The sequence below is a fragment of the Danio aesculapii genome, chromosome 15 (assembly GCF_903798145.1).
Source record: "Danio aesculapii chromosome 15, fDanAes4.1, whole genome shotgun sequence".
NCBI lineage: Eukaryota > Metazoa > Chordata > Actinopteri > Cypriniformes > Danionidae > Danio > Danio aesculapii.
The window spans coordinates 21,197,101-21,220,126 of record NC_079449.1 but is presented as its reverse complement, the minus strand read 5'-3'; the positions used below and the strand labels follow the sequence as shown (position 1 = coordinate 21,220,126).

Genomic DNA, 23,026 nt, shown 5'->3' with positions numbered 1-23,026 from the left:
GGATTGCATGGCGCCAGTGAAGGTGTCGTGGTGTCTCACTAGCTGACGCACCCACTTTGACAGGCCTGAGAGAAGAGGACAGCAGCGTTTGACAAACATTTAACCACTCTACATGACCACTATTTTCATAACACTCTACCACAGTGCTGTCGATCCGTGTACATTTTCAAGTAATGAATGTTTTCAACCCATCACTGTTACATGTAAAAGAGCAAGACCTTATGTACACATTATCTGGCCGCAGCCCACAGTCTAATATTTCCAAATCCTTGTGGAAGGTCATCATCTCCATCTAGTGATACAGAAACTGAACTACAACATTTGAAATGTACCTGTGATGTATTTGTTTGGGTTCGTCCTGAACCGGTCGTCTACGAGTATAAGTGCCCCCCAGTCATTTCGATGTCGAATACACCTATGAAGACAGCAAACATTTTCACTTTTTAATCAGTGATGTATGGAATACTGTCTCCAGGTTTAAGTCGCTACTAATTTGAACTGAGACATAAGACCAGTTGAAGCATAACATTTAAGACCAGTGTTGAGGAAAAAAGGGAATTTCAGCATTACTTGTACCAAAAGAGAGAAGGTTTTGGCTTATAAGCCTTCCACAGGGCATAAATGCACAATGTAAAAAATCAAAGCAAAATCTTTAGTACATTTTTATCCTTTAATGCAAGCAGTACTGGAATTTGCTTTTTTTCTTTTTGTATTTTCTTCCAAGCAGCTTGTATACTGGTTGAGTTGCTCCAGATTCTATCTCACAAAGACTAATGTTTAGTAATCACTACTTTTGGCATCTGATAAAGCGTTTTGAACTTAACCAGCCGATTACCACCAAACTGGCCTTAAAAGATTTGTATTTTGTCATCGCAATTGCCTAATTATCCACTTTTGATATTCACGTAGCACTTACCTTCCGAGTGCTTGGTTTAATGCTCGGTATGCTTGAATCTCGTACCAGCGCCCACCAGGAAGGAGCCCTCTTGACTTTGCATGCTTATCATTGTATTTCATCTTCAGTTCAACCTGCAATAAAAACAAACAATGATTGGAACACACCAGCACTTCACAAACACTAAGCACCTAATGCTAGGTGATGGTCAGAGTGTGAGATGAAATTCAATCTCGCATCAGGGTTTCTCTACAGCTTTTGCATAAATAAATGATTCTTTATTTAATTTTAAAGATTTTTGTGTTGATTAGCATAAGGTGTACGATAAATACAGTAGAGCCCCATTCAAAAGTTTGGTCAGTAGGATGTTTTTTTATTCTGCAAAAATGATTCAAATTGATCAAAGTAACATTTAAAATATAATGACAATGAAAAATTACTTTTTAGAATTAATAAAAAATATATTTTTGTAATTAAAATTAACAATTTAACTTTTTATTGGCTTTTCATGATAAAAATAGATTTTCACCATAACAATACAGAATGCAGTGTTAAATACTGTCTTATTAAAATCATTAGACTTAAAAAAAAATATTTGTCAAGCTCTTTGTGGTAGTCACAAGTTTTCAGGTCTTAAAATATGTGTTTTTTTGTATTTTGAAAAGACAAATTAAAGTGCTAATCTGATTCATTCTGCTTAATGTCCTCTGAGACTACTAGTAAATTAAGGCAGCATTTACACACAATTTGAAGATGAAAAGTGAATTGTGGGGGGTCCTGGTAATAAAAAAGTTACAAAAACAGGTTTTTAATCACGTTTTATATGTGTTGAGTTTAATATTATGTGTTGAGTCAATTTTAAATGACAACCAAAACAAGAATCTCAGATCAAAATGTATCCAATTTTATATTTCTGAGCTAATTAAAAACTTGTGAGATCTCTTCACTCTAAGAATCGACTGAATTTGAGACTTCCGCGATCATGCTTGAAATGTTGATGTGCAGCTCCAAAACTTTGGAAATCTTCCACTCTCCTTAAGATCATCTCCTACTTTAGAGGTCACTGAAAACTGTTTTTTTTTCAGTAGCTTTTAATCATGTGTTGTTAGTTTATGTATTTTGGCTCCTTGTATGTTTGTGTGCGATTTTGTGTTTCTATGTACAGCACTTTGGTACCCATTGTGGTTGGTTGAAAGTGCTCCAGAAATAAATTGAGCTGAAAGGTAAATGTAAGGTGTGGGACTTCTTTATTGAGGAACATCTGCAACTAGAGGCTTGCCATGCATGATAGTGTTTTTTTTCCATGGATGCATAGGAAAAAGGGTTTGTTTGGATCATTTGCAACTTTTCAAAAGCACAAATGAAAAAAACTTAGTTACAGTAAATTGGGGCTGTAGAGGTTACATCATGATTTCTTAAAGAGGAACATTGCAGCTGGAGTCACCTTTGAAATCATTTATAGTTATGATAAGTCACATTAAATATAAACTCCTACTAGGCTTACCTTAGTGGTTTTTGGAAAAGACAAAAGCACAGTTTGGGTTATGGACTCATGCTAATTATTCATTAAATATTTTTTCTATGTTGGAAGAAGAAAAAGTAGCATACAACAGCTTTTAAGATTCTATTCTAAACTCAGTAGACAGTATTTATCTCTACTTCAACTTCACATTTTGCAAAATGCCTGACAGTCCACACCTGGGAAAGGGGCAGCTGTGCTGCCATCATGCCGCCCATACAGAACTAATTGGATTACAGTGGCGGAAGGTAGGACTGGTCTTCAGAGGGCAAGGCTCCCCTGAAGATGACACCCTGGGCCTCAAGTGCTTTCATACTCGCCTGCCCACACCCGTTGATCCATCGCAAAGAGGCGGAAAAAAAGAGGCCACCATACAAAAGGCATCTGTTTCGCCATAAAAATGCCAGAGAGGCATCCATCAATTTTCACCCACTGCCCTCACGGTTTTAACGCTAACCTTTCTGAATTGACAATTGAAAAGTTCAAATCCTGTCGGATGGGACAGGACAGCGGGAGCCTTTAACTATTTGTGACAGGTACCGTGTTTTCAGATGCCACAACCTGAAAGAGGCCATGACCGTCGCAGGTACAGCTTGTTTCTTGTTCACATCGGCTCTGCGTCATCTTCAATGTTGTCACACACCTTAATCAGAAATATTTAGAAACACATGGACACATGGGGTTGAATTGAAGAGCGAACACATAAGCATGACTGAATCCGCCATCTGATGCATCTCAATCTCAAAGCCAGTGGACAGGTTAAAAGCAACTGTATAGAGATCCTGTCGCCAACTAAAGGCCGCCACCCTGAGGCGGACTGTCATCTAAATCCAATCAGAGTCTATTTCACTATCAAGGCCACTCACCTCCCAGTACCACATCAACACTCAATCCGACATGACAGCTTGCATATGTGAAAAAGCCAATTCTCGCTGCTAGCCAAATCTCCTCAATGTGCAAGAAACCGCAAGCTGGAAGGGATTACGTAAAATGTCAGGAGATAGCCCACTTTCCCATCAGCTTTAACCTCTGTACCTGTTCATCCTTAAAAACAGACATTTGTCCAAGAGGCATGCATTGAGCAGAACACTACCGCCACCATGCCTGTCTCAGAGATCTCGTAGGCTGCTGTCGGTCCATGTTAGAAAACAGCAGAGCGGGTCACACTAAGAGCCCTTGGCTCCTCAATTAAGAGGAAAATCAAAGAGAACTTAAATACAACATTCCACACAAACCTTTACATTTTAACACACTTTCCATCGTCTTACACAAGCTGTTCATTAGGCATCGAGACACGACATCAGCTGGAATAGCCCTTTTACTGCCTTTTAAATCTGAGATTATTTTTCTTAGCGAAACAAAACATGCTCCCTTTAGATTTTATGTTCACCAGAGGCTATTTTTATGTGTGCACCATTGGCTTACAATGCCTTAGACTGTTTAAAGTTCATCTTTGATCTTGCTCCCAATAACGGACTAATAAAAGCGATACTCTCGTTTTAGAGGCACTTTTATAGCTTTTCTGTCTATCTGGGAAGCGCGTACAGGCATCGACACAACAGGACCTCAACGCTGAGCAGAGAAAAGAAAGTTAAGTCACAGTAAATTCTACTATGTGTCTACTGTCCTGAAAACTCTAAACTATTTTTTACATCTACCAAATAAATATGGACCAGTCTTTTTAAAACTGAAGCAGTTCTTTTATGTGTTGTTGCTTGGATGTTCGTGTGTGGCTCTTTTATGGCCATGTGAGTGTGACAAAAACATGCATGTGTCTGTTAGACTGGATTTGGACAAAGCAACCATTGCAGTTTGACAGTAAATAGTGTCAGTGTCCTCTTTACTATGCATTAATATGGTCATATCCTTAATATCCCCAGGGGTCATCTCAACCCCCCATGCACTTAATAAAGGAAAAGTCAGTGTCTTATGCTAAAGCTCAAAAAGCTTGCATGTAGTTTGTCAGTGCATCTAAGCAAAAGATTGTTCTGAGTGTTGTTTTGAGAGATTCCTTTTTATAGGGCTGGGCGATTAATCGAAAAGTAATCGAAATCGACATTCAGAACCTATAATTGATCTAATTTTTCCAGGATGATTTTTAAAATTACTTTCCCTATGTGTCACGTGACCCTACTCTGGTAAAGGCTGTGGCTGATTTCTACTTCAGCAGCCACATCTGATCTCTGGTCAAATAGGACGATGGACCCATTTTTGAGCCTTACTTTGCACTTCATTGACGATGATTGAAAGCTGCACCAGAGATGCCTTGAGACAGTATATTATACATTACACTATTATTTACATTAGTTGTTTACAAATGTTGCAAGAAATACACTGCTATAATATTACTTACAGGATACACAAGAGTTATTTTATATAGAAGAGATACTGCTTATTTTCTTCTTTTAATATGAAAAACATTCACAATAATTTATTTTGTTTCCAAAAGTGAAAGCTACTAATTTCCACTTTTTTTATAAGAAAAAAAGTGACTGTTGGTTTTAGGCAATGTGTGTTTTAATTTCAGTTGTTCAACATTGATGTTCAATAATAATCACAGATAGTAGATAGTGTGTGTTTCCTTTAATTATTTTAAAATGAAGTAATGCACCCTTCATTCAGAAACATCTCACTTGTGGTATGTAAGCATATTTACTGTACAAAACCTGTCAGTGAACTATGAGGGGGAAAAAATTTAAATAAATAAATAAGAATAATTGTTCATTAATCGTAATAGAGTTAAAATGTTCAATTAATAGAGATGTTGATTTCAGGCCAAATCGCCCATCCCTACCTTTTATATTAGGTGGCCTTAACTTATATGTAATTACATTGAAAATAAAAAGTATTTATTATGCAAATACATGGTTTACATTGTACTTATGATTGATTAAACATCTGCATGTAATTACACTATTGACCACCACTTACACCTTATACCACAAATCCCATCCTTGACCCTAGCAGAATCCCACCCCAAAAACACCAAAACAGAAGTTTTCTGCAACACATTTTGAACACAGTAGAAAACAGTAAATATTTATCTTTTTGATAAAAGTACATATTAGTTAAGGCCACATGATATAAAGTAGGAAAAAATATTGTTTTAAACAATAGACTTCCATGACTGCTCCAGTTGTTTCAATTATAGAATAAAGATCATTTAGAATTCAGACTGACTCTATTTTTTTCCTGATTCTCTGATGAGTTTTTCAAAATGGTGTCATTCACCTTTAATTGTGATTGTTCTTACCATTGAAATTGATGTGATTCTTTAAACCACCAAATAAATAAATAAATAAATAAATAAGAAAACCCGTCAGATTTCAGCACAGCTCTTTTCAAAATGAAAAACGTATATATGGAGCACAAAACCAGTACAATATTAGAATGATTCAGAACTAAGTAAATCACACAATGAATGAGAAGGCATTGCTCAAGGCATGGCATTGGAAATTGAGCCCCAAACGGAGATATAGTTCCGCACTCCGGACAGATGCCGAATGGTTCCGCCAGTCTACATACACTGATAGAAACAAGTTGTATGAGTTTTGCGGTATGAATGATGATGCTGTACTTCTTGTCTGGTGTGAAACACCCTTTATAATTATCTGAAAGTCATCAACACTAAACGTAAAAAGCATCTGCAGCTCTTAGGATAACTAAGAAAACAATAAAGCTACTTTACTATTCTTCATTTTTTAACCTGCAGTAGACAAATGAGACAGCATCATCTGTGTTGATGGGGGAGGTACTGAGGGGAAATCGAGGGCAGCAAACAAACACGTTTGAGTGCTGTCAACCACTTCATGTGGCATTTGAGACAAGGAGAGGCATTACGGTTGGCCAGGTGCACTAGAAACCCCTGCTTCCTTGCTCCTCACCCCCTCTGGCACATCAACTCATTGCTTGTCCGCAACCAGCCACACGATTAAAACCTACCTCAGAACCTTCCAAAACTCATCCAAAATGGCAAACTCGATCGACCTCCACTGGAGCAGAAGTGAAAAAAAATCAAAGGCCTTCCCCAGAGGTAAGGGTACAACCACGCCAACAGCTTCCACTAAGGTGAAGGGCTCGGAAGTGTCAATCATCTGTACATATCCCCACGGTGACAGACCCAGTTAAGAAAGCTTCAACATACTCTGACAGCAAGGTAGACAGAGGGGGAAGCTTAAAGGTCAGGTCTATCTGCTAAGGACAGGCAAAACACAGCGCAATAAGTATTGAATTCATTTACGGATCACAGCAAGGGGGAACCGTTGGTCTGCCAAAAAAAGTAACTTTTTAAAGATACGAACATATACAAGAGAACTAATAATACGTCTGGGGTGATCTGAGGGCAATTAAAAGTTAAAGTTTTCTATCAGTTTCTAGAAAGACTTGCAATTAACTTACATCTCAGAATAAGGAAATATTAGTTCACAGCTGAAAATGTTGGTGTCAAAACATCTTAAACAACAAAAATCAATAAACCAATAAAATTCATGAGACCATTCATTAAGATTATCACAATTATGCATTTCAGTAAATACCTTTACCATGTCTACAACTTTAAGCAATCATTGAACAAATATTTGTATTTTTAACTACAACCCTAAATCAGAAAAAGCTAGGACAGTATGGAAAACGCCATTCCTTTTCACAACACTTATAAGACGTTGAGGTACTGAAGACACCAAGTGATTAAGCGTTTCAGGTGTAATTTTGTCCCATTTTTACCTGAAATACTGATTCATCTGATCTGACCACAGTACACATTTGCACTGTGTGAGGGTCCATCCCAGATGCCTCTAAGCCCAGAGAAGTGGATGGCGCTCCTGGACACTGTTAACATAGGGCTTCCTTTTGGTACAGTATAGTTTTAACTGGAATTTGTGAATGTAACTACGTATTGTAGTACTTGACAAAGTAGTCCTGAGCCCATGTGGTAATATCATTTATAGATGAATGACGATTCTTGATGCAGTGCCGCCTGAGGGATCAGAGATCGCAGGTGTTCAGCTTAGGCTTGCACCCTTGTCTATTACGCACTAAAATTCCTCCAGATTCCTTGAATATTTTAATTATGTTATGCGCTGTTAAAAGGTGAAATATCCAAATGTCTTCCTATCTTACTTTGAGGAAGATTCTTTGTTTTTAAACATTTCAATAATTTTCTCACATTTTTTTGGCAAACTTGTGATCCTCTGCCCATCTTTGATCCTAAAGGACTAGAGCTTGCTTGGATGCTGCTTTTGTACGAAAACATAATTACAATCACCTGTTGGCATCACATAATTTCACCAATCTACTTGATTGCTAGACCTAAATTGCTCCTGTCTCAAACTTATCTGGAATGTGTTGCAGGTCTGTATGACTGGAGAGGATGTGTATTTACAAATTAAATGAAGTTGACCAGACAAAACATTAAATATTTCAAGTCAAAGTAAATTTGTAAATCACTACTTTGTTTTTAATTTGCGTTTTGTATACTGTCTCAACTTTTCCTGATTAGGGGCTGTATAACAATGAATGTGTGAACAACATGTTGAAAACATGTTCAACTGTTATTAAAATGTAACATTTTATTATTAAACAGGTGTGATATATTAAACATTTAGATACTTCCATCTCAACTCATGATTTTTTTGTTAAATGTTTACTGGTTGTCCAAATTAATTGTGTTTTTTGTTATGCCATTATGTCCTATTTTACTGTCCTGTTACCTGCAAATCCTTGATATTAGGGAACGGGATACCAATGGTAACCACAGCTCTGGCATTGTCATCTGTGAAGTCCAAGCCCTCGCTCACCTTCCCTCTGCAAACAGCTACCAGCAGTGCTCCATCTGTGAAAACATATCATACTTAACACACAGAAACAATACATTTAAACATGCTATTTGTGTCACATCAACACAAACCTCTATTTTCACCATTAGCTGCTGTTCCTCTAATGGCCTCATAGTATGTCTGCAACAGCTCATCAAAGTCACCCTTGCCACCACCACGGGGCTCGGTGATCACAGTCTTGCACTCCTCAAGCTTATCCCACAGACCCGTGTTCGTCCAGCGGTCCCGCAGTTTATCCAACATCTTTTCAAATAAAAACAATTGACAGAATAAAACATCAGTTGCAATGCATCCACCTGAAAATGTTTTAGCCTATAATGTTTATTAGTAAATATATTAGGATAAAGTATTTAGTCTATAAAAATAAGCAAGCCAGATCCATGAATCAGTTTTATTTTAATTCTGATTTAATACATCAGTAATTTATGGAGATGGAAGCACGGTAAACAGGGATGCTTTTAATAACAAACATAATGGAAACCAAATTTTGGAATGCAAAATCTTCTTTGAAATGGCAGCATCCATATGGCCCCAATTAAAAGAAAAAACAAGACTCAGTTGAAGAAGAATGTCTGAACCCTGGGTTTCCCAGTAATTCATAGTTTAATAAATACAGACCTTCTGTTTGCATTGTAAACAATTTGCTGGCCTAGACCTTCTTTTTGCATTGTTAATGAATATAATACACTGCTTAAGCTACTAACGTCGCACACTTAAATCTTGAGAACCAAAGCTCACAGCAAGACACAGGATGTTTTTTTTTCTTGTTCTCGTTACTCAGAGCAGATAAATTGCAAGTTTAAACTGTGCTCGTAATAAAAATCACTGTTACAGTGCTATTGTTGGTAAAAAAAAAAAAAAAAAAAAAAAAGCCAGTGACTCCCAAGGGGGAAACACTGATCTAAAAGCTCTCCCACACAGGGAAAAACCCCTGTCTTTGCTGTATGCATTTTCCTCTTGAATAGGCATGCCTTACAATCCAAGATAATCTTCACTGACTTGGAAATGTGTTAGAAGGGTCAAAAAAAAGTTCTTCTTGTGACCAGCAAAATAACTTCTCCTGACTGCAGGAATTCGTGAATTAACCGGGGAGAACATTTAAATTCTGGTGGCTAGAAAATCATGTCTACGTGAGTCTATATACTGGCCCGTTTTCACTGAGTGGTAAGTTACAGTTCGGTTCGGTTTTATGCCCATTTCCACTGTCAAAGGGTACCTAAAAGTGAACTAATAAATATTCCTTTGGATAGGGTACCTAGCACGAAAAAAGGGTACCAAAAGGAGGAGCTAGACGCATCATTCGCTCGTGATAAACAGCAGAATGAAAACAAAGGAACTGCCATTTTTAAAAACACAGCCAGGACATTACTCTGTTCGTGATATTTTATAAACAAATTTTGGGAGGAGCACGCGCAGAAGTTTCACTATCAAATACGTCATTGACAATTATTCTATTATCCAATCAGTTCTTGACCAAACCCCTATATACACCAAAGCTGTCTTACCTGCAGCATCTTACGACTTTAGCATCCCTCCACCACCCCGTCACCTCACCTCTTAAACATTACCACCCTGGGGCCGGCCTAGATACTTCGCTCGAATCCCAATTCCTCTCTGTTTCCTGATAAGGGGAATAACTCGAGTTGGGGCGTCTTCCCCAAGCTCAGAGCCCTCTCCCCGGACAGCACGCCAAATACGCTTTATTCTAAAACTATTGGAAGTGTGAACTCGTGAATAAAATATACATATAAACAAGCCATGGTCGACCCGAGCTCAAACAAACCTTGTTGTCGTCTTTATGAACAGCCACAAAGCCAAGAAGTACAAAATCTGCTGTATCCTGTTGTTGTTTTACGAGCCCATCTAAAAGTGCAAGCGGTTTCACTTTCTCCAGAGAGCTCGCCACATGTCTATATTTGAAATAATGAACTTCTTGTGCTGATGATAATAATGTGCATGTGATTATTGAAGTGCTTCTGACATCCGATCCTTTCAGAAATGGACAAATGCGAGAGTGAAGCACAAAAAAACTAAGGAGAAGCCAGAAAAACAAAGCAGCAAATGATTCTTTCAGCAACCTAAAACATAAACAAACTGCCATGTTTAACTATTATCATCACCTTTTGGACTATTATGAACTGGGAATGACGGAATTACTTTTTAACAAGAGATTACATGTGCTGGTGAAGATTAAAGATGTAGATGAGAGGTTTGCACTGACTGTGGGCTATATTTCGTGTTGTTTTTGAAATCAAAGGATTAAATGTATGCTGTGTGTAGTTTTTCTGTAATTGGTAACATATCAGAGACTGTAAAGCCTGGTTTATGCTCGACGCGTCCGCTTGTTCACTTAATTGCACGCGGCGAATGTGATGTCCTCGCAGTGTTAGCGAAAGTTCGCTTTGGGTGCGCGCGACATTATTTCGGCTGGCAGTGCACACAGCATTTTTTGAGACTCGAGCAAACAGTGCGTGCAGCGCAGCGTTTGATTTGGGTCGAATATGAACTGCTTTGAAGAGATTTTGTCTGAAACAGTATGACTGTATGACATCTTTATGATCCCTGATCATAAAGATAACCAGATGATCAATAATTCTTGGCTAGAAATAGCAACAGCAATGGGAAAGGAGGAAAGTGCTTGTTAAAAGGTTTGGAAAAAACGAAAGGATAAGTTTGTTGAAGCCAAAAGAGGCCATGGCAAAAGTGACCCAGGTACACAATTACGGAAATATGTTTTTCCACCAGTCATTGATTTTACACTGTTGTATATATTACAATTGTGAATTTAAAACAATTTAACAGTTACAAAACTATAATTAAGGAATGTTTGAACCTATCAGTTTACAACATACTAATGGCCTGTTTTTCTAGGCTTTATTGGTGGTAATGGTCAGGAATGTTGGACCATTATTGCCTTTTTAGCATAAGTATAGGACAGAAACTATCCAGACAGTAGTGTGTGAATTGTTGGAGCGGGCTAAATCTAAAAGAAAACATCAGTATTTTTTTTAGAAAGTGTGCTTTTTTTTGTTGCTTTTATTCTTGCCATAATAAAAATATATTTGTAGAGTAACCCATGTTCTGTTGTCAATAATATTTTAATAAACTTTAATAGGCCACCCAAGCCATAGACGTTTCTCTCTGCTACCCTCAGGCAGACGGTTCTGCAGCATCCGGTCACACACCAGCCGACTGAAGGAAAGTTTCTTCCCTCAGACTATCAGGCTGATGAACACTTAACACACCCCACACTGCACACCATCAATATGTAGCATGCACTGCACTTTAACCAATCCATACTTAAAACAACACTGCCTACAGCTATGTGTACACCTATTCGTTGTATATATTGCTGTCAACACTGCCAACTTTACATTGTCCTGTTTTTTTGGGAGTATGCTGTTGTATGTTATTGTATTTTGCACTATATGCATTTTGCACTGTCTGTATTTTGCACTGTCTGGAGCCAACACCTAAGCTTTTCACTCATCACAGCAATTGTGCTGCTGATGATGTGACAAAAAATGATTTGAATGATTTGAGGTAAAACTGTCCAAGATATACAACAAAAGCAAAATATGCATCAAAGTATGCAAAAATATGCAAAAAATCTTGAATAGTTATAAAAATCCTTATAATCATTAAAAGAATTTATAAAAATAATTTAAATAATTTGTTTAAAATATTGAATAATATTAATGATATGGCGTAGTTCCAGAAACTTCCTACTTCTCTGTTTATCCGTTTCTTTTGATCGCCCCTTGTCGTTTTAAAGAATATCACAACGGCGAACACAGCAAGTATGTCTCGTCCGTTACGTGAGATGCGCGCGCAGTCAGCGGAGGAGCGCAAAGCGGCGGCAGATGAAAGTATAAATCTAGCTTAATGGCCTGTATGTGTTCATATACGTATGTTGCATTTACTTTTTTATTTTATATAATTGTGGACGTTACAGCTGGCTTTTTGGCACTGTCATTAATCTGCTGTTAAAATGTATAAAGCATCTGTTTTGTGAGAAGTGCTTCTCATATGATATGCGAGTGATCCATACAGCTTTACTTTGACATTTCCGCAAGCGAGAATGACGTCATCTGAAACTTACTGTCGTACACCACGCCCACAATTGGTCCCCTTTTAGCAGTAGAAACGCAAGTCTGTTAAAGGTGACCCGTACAGATGTGAGTTTATATTAAAATCATTTAGATAACCTGCAGAGTTTTGAAGCATAAGAACTTAATTATATACTCCTTAAATGTTTGCAACACATACAGGTTCTTTTTCAGCATCAGGAAACCAGGGCACCACGTGTTAATTATAAAGACTAGGCCATGGTAAACCATCATTTCTTACAATTTTAACCTTCTGATTGTTTAACTTCAGATAGATAGACTCACTCGATAGATAGATCAGCTCACTCGATCACCCACCCACCCACACACAACACACACGCACACACATACGCACACAAGCCAAAAGACCCCTAATTTTTTTGACATGTTTAAAAATGACTTAGCAGTTCTTCTCACATGAGCCACAACCAAACAAACAATGATTTCTCTTTTTGGGAAAAGTATACAAATTTGTACAACAGCAAAAAAAAAAAAAAAAAATCACAAAGCAGTATGCCTGTCTTTAATTGAGACAAACAATAACATAAGGTATGGTGGAGTGCCTCAGGGCTCGATATTAGGATCATTACAGTTTTGTTGTTTAAAGGACCAAAAAAAAAACTATGCACATCCTCACTTTACCAAAGAAGATTCTGATCTCACACCTACTAAATATTAAATTCCATTTGAGGTGGCTGAGACTTCTGCACTGTGAAAACAATTTTACACGCTGACGTGACAGTGAAGTGAAGCAAGCACCAATTTCATCAGGTCTGTGCTTACTGCTTACAGGAACAAACAAGCAACTTGTCATCAATAAAATATGACACTTGTGCTGCAACATCAACTCATAAATGTCATTGTTTGAAAGATTAACTGCAAACCAATTGTCCTGCAATTGCTGCAAATTCAATATGAATAAAATGTGAATTATTTATGAACTTCTCAGACTGCTCAAGGAACAAAACAGACATTACACACACTGTACATGGAGAAAATTCTGAATTTTGGGCACCAGTTCATGTCAAGAGAAACAGAAAAAGAAGCTGACAGAACAATAAAAATGTGTTTTATTTATATGAATACAACTGACTGGTGTGGATTCTGCATTCAGCATACTAGATTTACTTTAGGTTATTAAAATGTGCTTAAAATGCGATGACCTGAGCATAACCTGATAATAAAATGCTATCCCTTAAAAGACAGGGACGCAACATGCAAGCACAAAGACTCCTTGTATAAGCTTGTTGTTTATATTCCCAAAGCTGTAATTTGTAAGGCCTTATAAAAGCGGGAGAAATACAATACAGTGCCACTCCAGGAGTCCCTTGGCTCAAAGGGTAATGGTCCTAATGCTTTTATCTCACAGATGCTGTGAGTAAACATCACTCTATGTCTGCTTCCATGCAGTCATTTCATTACAAGCACATTTTCCACATCCCTCATCTTGACAGACTCGTGCCCTAGTTTGAGAAATCAAAATAAAAAGGCAAGCCAGTCAGCAGTTAGGTAGAAACTCAAGATTGCCATCAGCTGTTTCATTCATTTTAAAACTAAAGTTGGGTATAATTTAAAGTTATCATTATATTAAAATTGACACTAGTACTTCCATATTCGCATTGTTTTCATTGAGGTGAACAATTAACCTGTGCAAGTTAAAGGGATAGTTTACCCAAAAATTTTTATTCTGTCGTCATTTACTCACCATCAAGTGGTTTTAAACTTTTACGAGATTCTTTACTCTGTGGAACACAACGGAATATGTTTCGGAGAAAGCTGGAAACCTTCATTGACTTCTATTGCAGGAAAATCAAATACTATAGAAGTTAATTGTCACAGTTTTCCAGCCTTCTTTGACTCTTGGAATAAAAAAGGGGAATAGAAAATAAATGTATATTTATATTACACTTATAAAATAAAAATGACACCAAAAATCACTGGTAATAATGTAGTGTAATAATATAATAGCCTACACAACTAGGGCTGAACAATATATCGTTTTTAGCATCAATATCGCAATGTGTGAATCTGCACTATTCACATCGCAGGATCAGCAATGACAATTTGGGATTATAGTTGATCAGCACCACAGTTCAGAACATGTGATTTTTGGGGTCATCACAAAGTTTAACCCTAAAATAGAGTAAGAAATTTTCACTTGGATGTGTTTTTATGGTCTGTGACTATGTAAGATTTAAGCAAACTTAAAAATTAAGAGGTTATAAAGGAATATAAACCAAAATTACTTGTATTTGAATATTTATACAACGAAAACTCTACACTACAGTGTTATTTTATATATTATTATTATTGAATTTCTGCACCTCAATACTGTTAGAGTACACAGACCACCATACATTTAATTTGTATCTGTTCAATTGTATTGCATTTTATGCAGATACTCTTCTACAAAATAATCCCAATCAAAGTAAAATGAAGAATTCTTTCTGAAAATAGTTATGTCATCTTCTTGTGAAATTACATTCATATAGCAAAATATATCGCACACAAACTAAATATCGCAATGTCAGTTTTTGTTCAATATCGTGCAGCCCTACACACAACTGATTAAAAAAAAAAAAAACAATCTGAAATAGAAGAATGATGAAAAGAAAAAGACAGATAGTGAACAAGGGAGTCAAAAGCTAGATTTCCACCTGCCTATTTTTATACGCATTTTGGAGATGGCCAAAAAAAAAAACGGTTGATGGAAACGCCAAGATGCGCAAAAATTGGAAATGCACGTAAAAACATATGCGCATAACTGAGTAGGATAAACTTTTTATTCGATAAGAAAAGATGTGCATAAACTACAATGGAAACATTTATACTGAACAAATTCCAGCATGCACATTAAAAAGTGATTTTGTTATAAGAGATCATGTGATGATAAAAATGTTCGTGAATGGACAAACCAGCAGGCTGAGCACACTGTAAAACATCTGAAATGTTGTTTTGGTCACTCTAAAACGCCAGTATTACTGTTATTATATTATTAATCACCTGCAAAATTGTCAAGAGCATCTGTGCTCTTCGTCTGACGCCTTCAAACGCCCCTAAACGTTCATTGCATGTCGGCCTTGTCTTCTGAGGCACAAGTAATTTATTAAATGAATTAAAGATTCACACAGCTTCTCCTATTGCAGTAAATTCCATTTTTACGTTGATTTTTGGCGCCAGTTAATCGGTAAGTGACGATTTTCTTCTCTTTGACTACTTGGATGGAAACGCTGCTTTATTTGCACGTCTTTTATGCGATATTGCAGTTTGCGCATAAATTTAACTTGCATCTTTGGATGGAAACAAAGCAACTGAAGTCATTCTTTCAAATTATTTATTCAAAAAACCTTTTTAATGAAGCAAATGATCTTCTATGTAAATTGGTGTAGATATAATAATTTTCCAAAACAATAAGATATGTCCACAACAATTGATGTTTTCTCAGATTTTGCTAAAGAGAAAAAAATATAAATTCCAGGACAAGCAGGAACCCTTTTACATTCAGGGATTCAAAGGTGTTTTCAATTCAAGTCTGAATAGTCTGTGCATAAGACAGACATTCTCTGATTTATGCTGTACAAAAAACTGTGCATGCTTCACATCTGATTCATCAAACATAAAAAAAAACAATTACCTGTCATCAAAATCATAAACAAGAAGGATATAAATTCAATGTTGCCAAACGTAATTAGGTACAGCAAGCGTGCACTTGTGTTTTAAGATGTTTGGACATGAAATGGGAGTTTGTGGGGGTGGTGGTGATGGGATGAGCACATGGCCTTCATGCCTAATTCATGGGCATTATCTGACAAGAGCATCGCTGTTTCCACAGGGCCTAGACTGGGACACAGCAGAATGAAAATGTCAATCTGCACACTTGGCTGAGGCTCAGGTGCACAAACATGGCAGAAGTGACCCTCCGCCATCGCTCGCTGAGGTCAGTGACAGTGCCATCAAACAGATGGTTTGCTCAAAGACGACATGAATGCACTAGTACCAAACAAGCTCCGACAAATGATAAGAGGCATTTAACCCCACATCCTCATTCTATTGTGTTTATGCAATGATAAACACTGTTTAATGTCGGGTTTTAAAACTTTTTAAAGGCATAATACAATTATTTCCAATGGTAATACTCCAGCAAAGTGTGAGAGTGTCTCTGAAAATGGCATGACAACAGCACTGGGCTACTTTTAAACATCAGTATGAGTGTATGAGGTGTGTGAAGCTCTACTTCTGACACCTCGTCTCTCACACTGTTCCCGAGGGCTGGGAGTTCACGACAGCGGTGACCCAGACTCATGTCTTATTCAAGGCCCATTTACAGCAGACCAGAATCTCACATCTTTAGAACTCTCTAGCACAATAGCTTCATCTGCAATAGACCCACAATGCACACGTGAATTAGGCTCACACAATTGGTTTGAGTTAACTATTTTACAATAGTTTACTATAATTTAGTAAATTACAAAAATACTGAAATTTAGTAAATTAGAAAAATAGAAAAATTCAATATTGCAGTGTTATGTTTAGTGATACTGTATGTGTGATGCACTCTTTCAGAACAAAGTATACAAGAAAAATGAGAGCAGTTAGAAATTAGCAGTTAAGGTAAAACATCTGCAGGGTTTCTATGGGTTTTATCAAGTCAAATGTAGGCCTTTATAAAACCTTTTTAAAGGTCATAATGAATGAAATTTTGGACTTACACAAGACTAAATGCTAAAGATGTTTTTAATGGCCAAGTTAAAACTTAAAAAAACATTAAAAGCAAATGTTATTGTAAAGAAGAAAATTAAACCATATTAATAATTAAACAGAATTAATTAAATTAATATTTCTTAAAACTTTTATTGAAATATGTTAGTGATTAGATGGATGTTGGCCCAATTAGGTGTAGCTTTACATGGACATAGAAAAATTAAGACCCGTTTAAAATGATTTAAGACCTACAACACAATATTTTAGTGTATTTCAAATTCTAAAATTTGGTATCATATCTGAAATCACAGTGATGTGGATATGTTTGCAACAGCTTTGAAAACAGACTCTTGAATATACAAAGGATATTGTATTGAACAGGAGACAAAAATGGTCCTGTAGATAAAAGAGGTAATGTGTTTCAATAGTAATAAAATAAACGGAGCTCACCCAAAAACGATAATTTACTTACTATTTACTCATTTTCAAGTGGTTGTAAACCTTTGTGAGTTTCTTTCTTCAATTGAACACAAGTACAGGTAGAACATTTAGCCATTTAGCCAATTATATCAGTGAACTTTTACTTCGAAGGCTAAAATTTACCACACCACTTAAAACTGTATTTTGATGTCAAAAAAGGAAAGAAACATTGATTACATCTAAATGCTACTCACCCCCACCAGGGACTGTTCGTCGGACTAGATTCTGGGAAGAGGTTCCGCAGCATTAAATGCAGAACCACCAGGTTCTGTAGAAGCTTTCTGCCACTGGCCATCAGACTCTTAAAATCTTAAAGGGTCACAATGTATTTATGTTGTTTTCTTCTTCTTTTTGCTCTATGCACTACTCTGATACTATCAGTCAGCTGCTATGTATGTGATTTTTTTTTTATTTGTTTTTTTAAATATATTTTGGTCTGGTGCTTGTGGAGGATTTAGCAGAACATGGCTGGGCTGATTAGGGGATTGATGCTTGTGGGGGGGTTGGCAGACAGTACCAGGAGAGGATGCTTTAAGTGCATGTGATTATGCATTACATAATGGGTGGCGCAGTGGGTACCGCTGTCGCCTCACAGCAAGAAGGTCACTGGTTTGAGCCTCGGCTGGGTCAGTTGGCGTTTCTATGTGGAGTTTGCATGTTCTCCCTGCGTTCGCGTGGGTTTCCTCCGGGTGCTCTGGTTTCCCCCACAGTCCAAAGACATGTGGTACAGGTGAATTGAGTAGGCTAAATTGTCCATAGTGAATGAGTGTGTATGGATGTTTCCCAGGGATGGGTTGCAGCTGGAAGGGCATCCGCTGCGTAAAAACATATGCTGGATAAGTTGGCGGTTCATTCCTCTGTGGCAACCCCAAATTGATAAATGGACTAAGCCGAAAAGAAAATTAATGAATGAAATATATTTTGTTATATTATACTATTTAGGGTTAGGGTTATTTCTATTGGAACTGTGGAGAAAATGCTACGAAATTTCATTCCGTGTACACATCCATGTGAATGACAATAAAGTTCTTGATTGACAGACTGACTAAATCACATTTGGGTGTCAACATTCTGATAACATTATAAGTGATTAAGTCTAAGAGAACAATACAAATACACTTCACGTTCACCATTTAAATTTCTATTGGCTTACTGTGATCAGACTGTTAATGTGTTTTTGTGTACATGTAGCTGCCTTGTTTTTTTTTTGTTTTTTTTTGTAAATAAATAGAAAAGCTGGTTATCTCACATTTAGAGATGTCTGCACAAGAATGGGTTAACACTTCCAGAGAAGCTATTGATAAAACAAAGCGGAGTGAAGACTATCTGGCGACCGTGCACAGGCACAACAAAAGGTGAATAATTCATTGTGGTTAGTCGACTAAATATATGCATCACTCAGCTTGTGTCACCATGCTAGGTTAAGTCAACCGGATGCAGTTCTCAGAGGGGACACAGTGGTGAGGTGGTGCTGCGATTCTCTCTTTCCCTCTCATTTCCTTTGCCACCTACACTACTCTTTATCTAGTTTCCTTCAACATTGACGCCATTCTGTCATGTGGCAACACATTGCTGCTTATTTCTTTGCAAAAGGCTTCTGAATAATGGACAAACTTTGTTGTAAGGTGGCATAAATGAAACATAGGGCCCTGGTGGTGGCAGGAGAAAACGTGTAGCTGTTGTAAATAATTTAACCGTCAAATATCACAGTGACGATCACGCCAAGGACGGAGCAGAGTGGCGCCTCTGCCACCTGCCTGCAAGCAGCCACACTCCTCAGTGCTGACGTGGAGCAGGCCATTAGTGTGAGGCCAACAGTGAGAACTGAACATCACAGATAACAAACAAGATCTGTTGAAGTATGGATCTGCTGTTATCTAGAGCTATAACTGGAATAAGGGGTTGCCTCACTAATGGACAGTTTAAAGAAAGAGAATTGTAGAGAGTATAGAGTCCAATAGTGGGCCTCAGTGATCCTCCAGGTGGGCTGTGTGATAGCTTTAAATTAATTTAAATATTATCCTATAATTTTTTTATTTCATTTTTTTATTAATGCGTTAAATTCTAAATATTAAAGCATTCTGCTCTATGATTGATTTATTCGAGTTTGATTTCTACAACAATCCACATAAAAGGGTTGGGTTGTCCCAATTCTCTTTAGCGTAAAGATGTAGGGCTAAGGGGAAGGGCTAGATAGCCACTTAAAACTGAGATTTTCCAGGGCAACACTCAAAATCAACGAGTATGTAAATTTCACAGAGATGACAAACTAGCATTTTTTGGCATTATTGAGAATTTTTACAACAAACAAGTACAGTTAAAGTCAGAATTATAAGCCCCCTTTGAATTTTTTTAATTTTTCCCAAATTATGTTTAACAGAGCAAGGACATTTTCACAATATGTCGGATAATATTTTTTCTTCTGGAGAAAGTCTTATTTGTTTGATTTCGGCTAGAATAAAAGCAGTTCTTAATTAAAAAAAAAACACTTTTAGGTCAAAATTATTAGCCCCTTTAAGCTATATTTTTTATGATAAAGAAACCATCATTATGTATACCAGTGGTATACCACTCCTGTATACCAGTCCCACAACATACTTTCACATCTGACACTCGATGACACTCAAATAGCCTGTCAGAAAAGTCTAGTGGCTGGGAATTACCTTTTTACAATGCCTTGTATGACACCTTGTATAGCCTTGTCTTGTATAGCGGTTGTTTTCCTGTGTTTACAGAGATGAATATGGCCACGGTGTAAATGCACAGTACAGTTATGAGCTTATTGCCACATTATATCATTATGATAATGTGATAAATGCCTTCAATGATTTCCTGAAGATAAATACAAAAAAATAATGCAACTGGAATAACTACAGCAGTCACCATCATCGATCTCATATGAAGTAAGTGATCGCAATGACATATGATGACGTGTGTGGGTGTTGTAGTGGTGTCCCATTTCATAGGGGTATATTTGAAGCCCTTGCCTTTCACACTCTGTTTCAAGAGCTATGGGGAAGGAGGAAAAATAATTGAGATTGGGCCTTAAAGTTTTATTATCCCCAAAACTGAAAATTGTTATTGATTTCTCTCCCTCATGTCCTTCCAAACCACTGAGACCTTCATTGGAATCATCATAGGATATTTTAGGTAAAATCTGAGAGGTCTCTCATTCTCCATAGACAGCAACAGTCCAGACATCCTTCACTGGTTTAATCAGAATATTATGAGGCTATGAAAAATCCACAAAACATTACGCACATAAAACCTAAATAATTTGACATTTGTTTATGTGCTGTGCTTGGGTGCACTTCTGGTGCTCTTATGCTTTGTTTTAAACAGAAGTCACACGCATGGGCTTTCGGGGAGGTATGTCACTGCACAATGCTCATGAACATGCCCAATATACTGACACTGAGAAGAAGAAACGGTTGAATAATTCTTTATTTTTGTTTTATGCAAGCACAAATGTATTCCTGTAGCTTTAAATTAGTGCATGTGAAGCACTGAAAGCATATAGTCTGTTTTGATCATGTTTTTCTGGAGTTGAGTTGCTGTCAATGGCAAATGAGGGAGCTCTCAATTTCACCTAAAATATTTGTGCTCAGGGATTGGAATAACATGTGATGAGTAATTAATAACACAAGTTCTGAGTGAACTAACCCTTTAAAAGTGCCTCAAAACACCCAACCAGTGCACGCCAACTAGGTCTACATCTCTCAGTTGCATAAAGCAAAAAGTCACACTAATGTACAGATGATTAGAGTAATAAATAATAATCACACAATTCCTGTAAGTCAGGTTATTGATTCACCAACTGAGTGCTTACTATGTGTTTTTGCGTGAACAATTCATTATATTTGAACAGTTGTCCAAATTAATGTCCTGTAAGTGTTTCATAATGGACACTCAACGATACAAGAGGATCTTACAAGCCTCAGTGGCGTTTATGCATATATGAGCATCTGATGCAATCCAGGGGAAGAACTGTTCTAGTAAGCGATAAGATCATTTCAGGTTGATGTGTTTGAGCAGATTTAGAATGTATTTATTTTATTTTACATTTCTGTTTCTTTATATATATATATATATATATATATATATATATATATATATATATATATATATATATATATATATATATATATATATATATATATATATATATATATATATATATATATATATATTCATATATATATTCTTTTTGCCCCTGTTGATTGTTTAAATTTGTTTTAAAAATAAACTCTCTTCTTTTTGCTGGGGAAGTATAAGAGGAAATATCAGGCATAGGGGGACATCGCAAAACTGGCCATAGAAGAAGGTAGGCCACAAAGTAAAAAAAGATTCAGAACCCCTGGCCTAATTGATAGCATTATGTTCAATAAAATGGGAATAAATCTGTTTTCGTAATATCCGTTCAATCTTCAAAAAACATAATTTTAAATGTTATTTTGAGGATAAGTTTTCAGACAATATTTATGCGATTAAACATATTTAGCCCTATATTATTATTATTGCCATAAACGAGAAACAGCATGGGGCGGCACGGTGGCTCAGTGGTTAAAACTGTCGCCTCATAGCAAGAAGGTCGCTGGTTCGAACCCTGGCTGGATCAGTTAGTGTTTCTGTGTGGAGTTTGCATGTCCTCCCCATGTTCACATGGGTTTCCTCCGGGTGCTCCGGTTTCCCCCACAGGCCAAAGATATGCGGTACAGGTGAATTGAATAAGCTAAACTAGCTGTAGTGCTTGAGTGTGAGAGTGTATGGGTGTTTCCCAGTGCTGGGGGATCCGCTGTGTGAAAAACATGTGCTGGATAAGTTGGTAGTTCATTCAGCTGTGGCGATACCTGATAAATAAAGGGACTAAGCCAAAGGAAAATTAATTGAAATGAGAATCAGCATGGCTGGCTGATAACATGGCTTTTGCTTCGTTTTGTATTTATAGGGATGCACATTAATGTTTCAGTCTGCAGTATTTCTCATGAGCCCCTAAAGATTTGGTTTAATACGAATGATTAAATTTACCTATAAAAATGAAAAATATTTAATTATTAAAATGAATAATGTAATGTTTTTTTGGTTGTTATTAATGTGTTATTGTGCTTTATTAATTATTTAATAAAATATACAACATAAAGTGAAATTATTTAAACAAAACTAAAATGGCTAAATACAAAAAAAATAAAAATATTGATATAAATGTTACAAAAATTCATTTAAAATTCTCTTTAAATATATATATATATATATATATATATATATATATATAGTAGATCACGTGTGATACAGTATCTTAACTGATGCTGTTGAGGCAGCATTTATGGCTATGCTCAAGATACCGCAGACAGTATGAGCAGAGGCCTTGGGGGCTCATAGGCTGCATTCAGACCCCCTGCAGAGCACTTTGACTTTGAGAGGATGCAAGTTGTTCAGACACATCCACCAGCCCCTCCTCTCCACCCACCTCAAATGCCAGGCGCCAGCT

General features: G+C 36.8%; 1 protein-coding gene across 2 annotated transcripts in view; it reads right to left on the bottom strand.

Moving 5' to 3' along the window:
- The window catches only part of brip1 (BRCA1 interacting helicase 1), a 65,792-nt gene that overhangs the window by 9,024 nt on the left and 33,742 nt on the right, over positions 1–23,026 (bottom strand). For both annotated transcript variants that reach the window (XR_008838945.1, XM_056474260.1), the window contains exons 15-19: positions 8,320–8,491; positions 8,123–8,244; positions 917–1,029; positions 333–415; positions 1–65 (exon numbers count right to left, since the gene is read on the bottom strand). The exon at positions 1–65 is cut by the window's left edge and continues 214 nt beyond it. Coding sequence is in view for 1 of the 2 variants with exons in the window: in XM_056474260.1 (XP_056330235.1) it covers positions 1–65; positions 333–415; positions 917–1,029; positions 8,123–8,244; positions 8,320–8,491 (555 nt within the window). In the remaining variant the exon portion in view is untranslated. The remainder of the gene's footprint in view (positions 66–332; positions 416–916; positions 1,030–8,122; positions 8,245–8,319; positions 8,492–23,026) is intronic.